At 35.9% G+C, this 9,115-nt stretch overlaps 1 protein-coding gene across 2 annotated transcripts; it reads right to left on the reverse strand.

Annotated features, from left to right (window-relative positions):
- Positions 1-4,979: 4,979 nt before the first annotated feature.
- On the reverse strand, positions 4,980-7,901 carry LOC107924550 (elongation factor 1-alpha-like). Of its 2 annotated transcripts, XM_016855058.2 has the most exons (3): positions 7,591-7,901; positions 6,341-6,822; positions 4,984-6,233 (listed from the first exon to the last, which is right to left on the reverse strand). In XM_016855058.2, exons 2-3 carry the CDS (start codon positions 6,800-6,802, stop codon positions 5,349-5,351), a joined length of 1,347 nt encoding a protein of 448 aa, XP_016710547.1. In that variant the 5' UTR covers positions 6,803-6,822; positions 7,591-7,901; the 3' UTR covers positions 4,984-5,348.
- Positions 7,902-9,115: the final 1,214 nt, after the last annotated feature.

Consider the following 9,115-nt stretch of genomic DNA (forward strand, 5'->3'; position numbering starts at 1 on the left):
GTTATTTAAATTGGCTTAAGTGATAAGCATAATGCCTTATATATATATTGGTTTGTTTTGGGTATGTTGGCCTTAGTTGTTGATATAGTTTAATGAGTTGTTTTGTTATATGAAATAGATGATCATATGATAAATTAATGTATATGGAACTTATGCAAGTTGTGATAATTTGGTTTGTTTTGAATGTGGAATTGAGTAGTTAAAATGGTTGAAGATAGATGGTATGATATGTGTGTGAATTGATATGCTTTGGGTTACCCATAAGTGTATGAAAAGGGTTCCAAATTGGTTGCTATGTGTACATGAGTGAAGGGTGGAAAATTGGCTTTTCAAATGGCCTATTTTTGTCCAAACAGGAAGAGACACGGGCGTATGTCTCAACCGTGTGCGACACACGGCTATGTTACACGGTCGTGTGTCCCCTAGGGTACCTTTTCGAATTAAAGTCTGTATACCCTACAGTTTTGACACGGGCTAGACACATAGACGTGTCTATTGACTGTGTGTTGCACACGGGCTGGCACATGGAAGGTCATGTGACCCAAGTCAGTAACCCTCTTAATTTTCACACGGCCTAGCACACGGGCGTGTCCTCGGCCATGTGATACAAGTCAGTATGTATGCCCTATTTTCACACGGCTTGTGACATAGGCGTGTCTGGTGGCCGTGTGAGGCACACAGCCTGTTCACACGGGCATGTGACCCTAAAATCAAAGAAAATTTTCTAAGTTTCTTAAAGTTTGCATATGTTATCGGTTTAGTCCCGAACCACTTCTAAGTACATTTTAAGGTCTCTTAGAACTTTATAAGGGACAACGTGATTGAGATGGATGAATTTTGATTATGATTGCATAAATGTATATGAATAATGTGTATTATCCGGTAATGTCTTGTAACCCTATTCCGGTGACAAATACGGGTTAGGGGTGTTACATATAAATTATTTAGTCACATTGTTTGCTATATCAATTTGCAAGCATAATTTAACATGTCTTGACTTTAGCCTAACAACCGTAATCATTCCATTATAATTGATTACCACAATCAACCAATCATTTCAAACCTTATAATAAACATACACATTAATTATGAGTATTCACTTTTCAAGCATATATTTTAACATCTTTCAATTGTTAAAACTCATATCTTCCCATACTTCCATAGTCATTTTAATAGGCAATTATGCCAATCATTCCTTTTTTCTCATATCCAATAAATCACAATTTGTATGAATAAAACATGTTATATCATAATTCAATTTGGCCCTAAAGCCAATCACATGATCCTCAACCAAATTTATCATTAATTTCATACGTCACAAGTATAGACCAATAATCACAAGGTTTTCACAAAACCATTCCCATGGAAATCATGAACTCACAATTTCATGAAGTCAATACTTATAAACTTTACGTACATACCTATACCAATTCGTAATACTTACATGCTCTTTCTCTTCTTTGACATACCCATTAAATTTCCCGTTGAACCACTTGAAATACTAAAGGATACTCGGGAATCTCATTGTACCGTACCAATGTCATATCCCAGATATGGTCTAACATGTAATCTTATGGTCTTACACGAAGTCTCATATCGATGCATATCCCAGATATGGTCTTACATGGAATCTTAGTAACCTTAATGTCACGACATTTGTATCCTATCTATTCCTAAGGTTCAATCGGGACTTTCGCTGTATCGAATCTCAATAGCATTCACATTTCATTTCAATAATATAGCATTTAACACAATTATATCAATTAAGCATTTATACATATATAATTTAATGCTTATTAAACATACGAGCTTACCTCGGCATAAAAATAGCGAAAAGGACTTAACCGTCAATATTTTTTTCCCCGTTCTAGTTCCAAACTTCATTTTTCTTGATCTATAATATCATACTTAACTTATTTAATCATTATAATATTCAAATCAGCCCAAATCTCATTATGGAAAAATTATTTTTTGCCCCTAAAGTTTCACATTTTAGTCCTTAGCCTCGTAAAATGAAATGCACTCAATTTCTTCAATACCCATGCCTAGCCGAACCTTATACATGCTTTTAGAAGCCCACATTTTTCTTTTATTCGCTTTTAACACCCATTTTACAACTTTTTACAAATAAGTCATTTTTAGGCATTTTCATCGAAAATCACTTAGCAAAAGTCGTTTATCAAACAACTAACATGTATTTTCTACATTAAACATCAAAATACACAAATATCCATCATGGGTAGAATTTTAGACTTAGATTATGTCTTAAATTAGTGGTAAATAGATAGATCATGTTACAAAGATTTCAAAAACATAAAAATCATTAAAAACGAGGCTAAAACGAACTTACAATCGAGCTCGGAAGCTTGAAAAACCCTAGCCATGGTTTTTTCTTGGTACATTCAGCCATGGGGTAGTAGATGAGCAAAAATTGGCTTTTAATTTGGCTTTTTAATTCATTTAATTACCAAATTACTAAAATGCCCTTAATGAAAAACTTTAGAAACATACCTAACCATATCCATTTTTGTCCAACAACTTAGCTAATGGTCTAATTACCATTTGAGGACCTCCAATTTAAAATTTCATAGCAATTAGACAGACCTAGCATGTAGAACTCAACTTTTGTACTTTTTGCAATTTAGTCCTTTTGACTAAATTGAGTGTCCAAACGTCAAAATTTTTGAACGAAATTTTCACAAAATCATTCCATAAAATTGTAGACAATAAAAATATAAAATTTTCTAAGTCTGATTTGTGTTCCCGAAATGACTGTTCCGACTAGACCCAAAATCGGGCTATTATAGTTACACGGGGTTGGGCACGGGCTAGGGCACGACCATGTGCTCCCATTTCGAATGTCCATACGACCTGTGACATGGGCGTGTCTGGTGGCCATGTGAGACACATGGACATGTGTCCCCTGTTTTGAGACAAAATTTCAAAGTTTCTTAAGTTATCGGTTTAGTCTCGAACCACTCCCAATGCATGCTTAGGGCCTCGTAGGCTCGTATTAGGAACAACTTGATTGAGATTGAATGATAATTATATTATTTGGTTAAATGTATGTGAAAATTATGTTTAAATGTGTTATAAGTTTGGTAATGCTCTGTAACCTTATCCAATGTTAAATACGAGTGAGGGGTGTTACAGAGCTACTCCAGTAGCCCCACATAATTCGTCCCATGGTTCCACTTACTCAAATAATATATCAATTCAAACATATAATAAATAAACAACATTTACTATGGTGACTATATATTGTTATCAAATGAATTTTACCTTGTCACTAAAGGGAATTTATAAAGGTCGTCTACTCGATGACAGAAAAATGGTGGCCACCACCACGCCCATGATTATAGCATGTGCAAGCAACCACCGATTGACATCTTATCTGATTCAGTTGCCTGACACAACTCATTGTACAACGTGGCCAACATGGCTAATCCCCAACTCAGTCGACCACATTCTTTGAAGTCGACGAGATGTGTCCCAAATTTCAAGATTTCTCAAGCATTAGAATGCCCCCAATTAATCTCAAGATGAATACTCCGGCGTATTGTTCTTTGACGACGTTAGTCACTTTATGAGGAAGGTATTTGAAATTATCTTGCAACCATCTTATCTCTATCTGGCCACCTTGAAACTTGTTTGGCACCTTCCCTAAAAATGCCTCACAAAGGTCCTCTTTACCAGGAATGACCACTGACCCTGTAATGACTGACCCATCCACAGGTAAACTGAGTTGTAAAGCTACACCCTCAAGTGTGATTGTACACTCACCGCATGATATGAAATTTTTGTGTCCGGGTCTCCATCTTTCGAACAACGCGCTGGTAATTGTAGGATACAATTTACAACCCTCGAGAATACGAGATGCATGTAAGAATCTCGCATATTGCAAATAGCCATGAATTTCACTTGGTGGGCTCTTTGATAAATTGTGTATGAACTCCTCCAAACACGATCATCTGCCTATTTATATCAACAAAATAAAAAATTTAAAAAATTTAAAATTAACTTAATTGAAAATAACAAAATTTAAAATTTTTCCTTACGGTTACCAATTAAGCAATGGATAAGAGAGCTTGTCATTCGTGAAAATTTAATTGAAATGAATAATCTACGAAATAATAAAATAAAACTGTAATATTTTTATACAAGTGTATTGGAAATTTCAAACAAATCTTGAAAAATTTGAGAGAATTGAGAGTTTAGAGAGAATTGAGAAAGTTGGATTTGAGTGAAAGAAATGAAAAATGGTCTGGTATTTATAGGAAATTAAAGTTACCATTGGGTTGTTTAAAATTTTTACCATTTGCGCGTTTCGATTTATATTGTTGGGGAAATGACCATTAGCTAGACACGCTTTCACAATCTTTTTCCAAAACCGGCCTATTTTTCAAAATCTTGAAAAAATCAACCTATTTGGCCAATTAAAAAAATTGACTTGCCTATTTAGCCTAAATGTATGTTATGTATTTTAAAATTTTATGAGAATTTTTAATCATGTAGATAATTCGTAGATGGTTAATTTTTTATAATCATAATTAAATCAATAAAATAAACAAACCCAATTAATTGACCATTGTAAAATTTTTATAATCAAATGATTTAAAAAATCGACCATTATTAGATGACCACCGTACTTTTTCTATTTTATTACTAATTTTTGTTTTTCTCTAAAATTAAATTGAATAACTAATTTTAAAAAAAAAAAACCCACACATTTCATTAGAAGAGAATTAACACCATTCACTATTACCTAATATAAGATGAGATTATAAGATTACACCTTAAAAACTGAAAAGCAACCTAGTATGTTATCACTGCCTCCTAGGATATCCTAGGATCATTAGGCCGTCATTACATTCATGAATTCTAATAATATAGATGTGATTCGGAAAGGTCATACAATTAAGTGCTAAAACAGCGATAAAAATCGATAGTAGAGCTAGATGAGATCATAGACATCGGCAAAAATAAAACAGAAACAAGTTTTAGAGTTGGATAATATAAAACGTGTAGATAGAACATTGAGTGAAGGAAAGGAGCCCAGGAACAGACCTAAAGCTCCAGGACCACTTTGGTGGAAAAACGGGAACAAAAACTATCAAGGAGCTTATAGCTCGATAACGCATAATAATATTAATGATGACACACTATTGACTCCAAATATAAACCTCACCACCGCCTATCAAGAACCCAGTTCTGGGAACAATATCCAAGAGATGACGGTGAAGCATTAAAACATGTAACTAAACGTCCAGTGATGGACCTACTAACATGAACCAATTTCATTGGAGTAACCATGATAAACTTTTGTCGAATCAACAAAATCCCGAGGTTCACTTGCCCTTCTTGGCAGCAGACTTCGTCACCTTGGCTCCAGTTGGGTCCTTCTTCTCCACACTCTTGATCACACCAACAGCAACAGTCTGTCTCATGTCCCTAACGGCAAAACGTCCAAGTGGAGGGTACTCGGAGAAAGTTTCCACAACCATGGGCTTGGTCGGAACCATCTTAATCATACCAGCATCACCATTCTTCAAGAACTTAGGCTCCTTCTCAAGCTCCTTACCAGATCGCCTGTCAATCTTGGTCAAGAGCTCTGCAAACTTGACAGCAATATGGGAGGTGTGGCAATCGAGGACCGGTGCATAGCCATTTCCAATCTGTCCTGGGTGGTTCATGATGATAACTTGGGAGGTGAAGTTGGCTGCCTCCTTGGCAGGATCATCCTTGGAGTTGGAGGCAACATATCCACGCTTGAGATCCTTGACAGCAACATTCTTCACATTGAACCCAACATTGTCACCAGGAAGAGCCTCTTGAAGAGCTTCATGATGCATCTCAACAGACTTAACTTCAGTGGTCAATCCAGAAGGTCCGAATGTAACAACCATTCCAGGCTTGAGGATTCCAGTTTCAACACGACCCACTGGGACAGTTCCAATACCACCAATCTTGTAGACATCCTGAAGTGGGAGACGGAGGGGCTTGTCAGAGGGTCTCTTGGGCTCATTGATCTGGTCAAGAGCCTCAAGGAGGGTTGGACCCTTGTACCAATCGAGGTTGGTGGACCTCTCAATCATGTTGTCACCCTCAAAACCAGAGATGGGGACGAATGGAATCTTCTCAGGGTTGTAGCCAACCTTCTTCAGGTAAGAAGAAACTTCCTTAACAATTTCATCATACCTTGCCTTTGAGTACTTGGGGGTTGTGGCATCCATCTATAGAGAATTAACAGAATAATTTGCAACAAAACCAATTAAATAATTACTAAGCTGAAAATCAAATTATAAAACATCATATTTGGGAAAAAGAAGCAAAATTCAACCTTGTTGCAGCAGCAAATCATTTGTTTGACACCAAGGGTGAAGGCAAGGAGAGCATGCTCACGGGTCTGCCCATCCTTGGAAATACCAGCTTCAAAACCTCCAGTTGTGGAGTCAATGATAAGGACAGCACAGTCAGCTTGAGAAGTACCCGTAATCATATTCTTAATAAAGTCGCGATGTCCAGGAGCATCAATGACAGTGCAGTAGTACTTGGTCGTCTCAAACTTCCACAAGGCAATATCAATGGTGATACCACGCTCACGCTCAGCCTTCAATTTGTCGAGCACCCAGGCATACTTGAATGACCTTTTGTTCATCTCAGCAGCTTCCTTCTCGAACCTCTCGATCACACGCTTGTCAATACCTCCAAGCTTGTAGATCAAGTGACCTGTTGTGGTTGACTTTCCAGAGTCAACATGGCCAATGACAACAATGTTGATGTGAACCTTCTCCTTACCCATTATGCAGTATTAACTAGGAACTGTAAGAACATATAAAAAAGAAGGTTAAAACCAAATCCTGTACAAACAATCAGCAGGAAGAGCAACCAAAAAGGCAAAGAACATGTGAACCCAGTTCAGAGTTTTATCACCTACCCCTTAACATCATGGGTTTTAAATTGAAGAGAAGATAAACATTAACATGAGTTCTAACATCATAGTTCCATACTTGTTTGTTATTGCATCTTAAGTCAAATACTTCATGCTTTCAGAGTTAAAAACAAGTAGCAAATACAATAATCGAGCAAGCTTTTTGATTTTTCCTTTCTTTTTAATCGTCCCATCCATTAATAGTTTTAGAAATCAAACTACTATACATGCAATTATTTTACTTCTATATAAAATAAAATCCTAAAAAACTTATTTGAAATACAAACCCAGCCATTTTATTTTATATAATATACATAATTCATACTTATATAATATCCATGATCCATACTAAAAATATATCTATAGCAAAATAAAAATAAAAACGACCTTGAAACAATTCGCATAAAAAGATTAAATCTATTATCATCTATTCACAACATATCAGAATCGAAATACAGCAAAAATGAAACAAAACAAAAACAATTTCATCGGAAAAAAAATCAACCAACAGACCTTAGAAATTATAACTAATATGGAAATAAGACCTTAACAAGAAATTAAAGCAAACGAAGCAAAATCAGAAAACACAGAACAATGAATTAATCGATCATGACAGAAATGAAAATGAGTTTAAATAATTGAGTATCTGAATGCCAAACCTTTCAAAAAAGAGAGACTTGAAGCTAAAACAGTACGACCTAGCGGCTCGAAGAAGAGAGATAATCAGAGAGTATAGTTTTTCGAGCAAGCCTCTAGTTCTATTTTGTACTCAGGTTTGCCTACTTTATCTTTTCTAAAATACCCCTCAGGAGATTTGTTTTGACAAATATATTCTTCATGTACACGTGCTTGAAGTATCACGAGATTTAAACAGACCATCATTATTGGTAAGGTGTCTTTACGCGATTAAGTTGAGAATAGCATTTGACTTTCGTTTCGGGTGCGAGTCGTATTAAGATTAGATGATCCAGATATGTCGTAATACGGCATAGGCAAAGAGTTTTTTTAGAGAGGTCTCAAGAATAATCGGAATATTGTCATTTTTTAACCCTGGTTTTATTTTGGTATTTATATATATATTTATCAATTTTACCATTTAAATTTGATAATTAAATTTATTTTGGTCCTTAAATTTAGATTTTATCAAAATTCAATAACGTGGTAATTTGAGTTTGTGACACATCCATCACTTAATTATTTTTTTTTTAAATTAGTCCAATGATCAAATAGACCAAATTGTCAAGTTTAAGTATCAAAGTAGACTGTAACATCTTAATTTTCGGATTTATTCGTGGTTTTCAATATTTTGTAAAGATTTTAAAATTTTGTATTTGGATGTGAAATTAATATTTTGCGTAGGTAAATGGGCTTATAGAAGGCCCATGTGTTGGCCAAAACCCGATTGTTGAATTTTTGAATTTTTGGACTTAGGAGTTAGGGGTTCTGGCTAGATGGCCCTTGTATAGAGTTATGGGTAAATTGCATCACAAAAAGAGCCTTAGTAAAGTGGCAAGGGTGACGCCACTAGGCTCCTAAAAAGGTGGCGTGTGGAGCATTAGGGAAGGCATGGGATCGATTCCCTGTATTGACAAATAGATGCATTTATTTTTAAGTGCAGGAGGGGAAGTGTTGGAGTCCAGGTGGAGTCTGCTAAAGGAGAGTTTGAATCTGTCCAAACGCTTGGATTAAGGAGTGATAAGGGGAGAGATTTAAGGGATTTGGAGAGAGGCTAAGAGTTGGCCGAATTAGGGGAATTAGAAAGGGGATTTCGGCAAAGGGGTATTAGGTTAGTATTTCGGCACTTAGGGTATTGAGTGGTGCCGTTTTCTTCTGCTTAAACACCTTAGGGTTGTTCTTTTCTCTCTTTTTCCTCTCTAGCCGAAACCACCATTCTCTCTATTCTTCTTTCTTCATTTTTCTTCTTCAAAACCGTTCATCAAACCTGCTGTTCATCAACACTTGTGCCGAAACCACAAAAGTCGAAACCTCGAAAAATACATTAGTTGTGCCGATTTCTTCCAAGCCAAATCCTTCGATATTTTTGTTCCTAATAAACGACAATCATCTTTTCTAAACCCTAGATACCTGTCGACAATTCTACATCAAGGTTATAGCCCCACATTGTCATCTCCTTCATCACCCAAAAGCCGAAAAACCATAGATTTGGGGGCTTATAGCTGAAAC

The sequence above is a fragment of the Gossypium hirsutum genome, chromosome A12 (genome assembly GCF_007990345.1).
Source record: "Gossypium hirsutum isolate 1008001.06 chromosome A12, Gossypium_hirsutum_v2.1, whole genome shotgun sequence".
Lineage (NCBI taxonomy): Eukaryota > Viridiplantae > Streptophyta > Magnoliopsida > Malvales > Malvaceae > Gossypium > Gossypium hirsutum.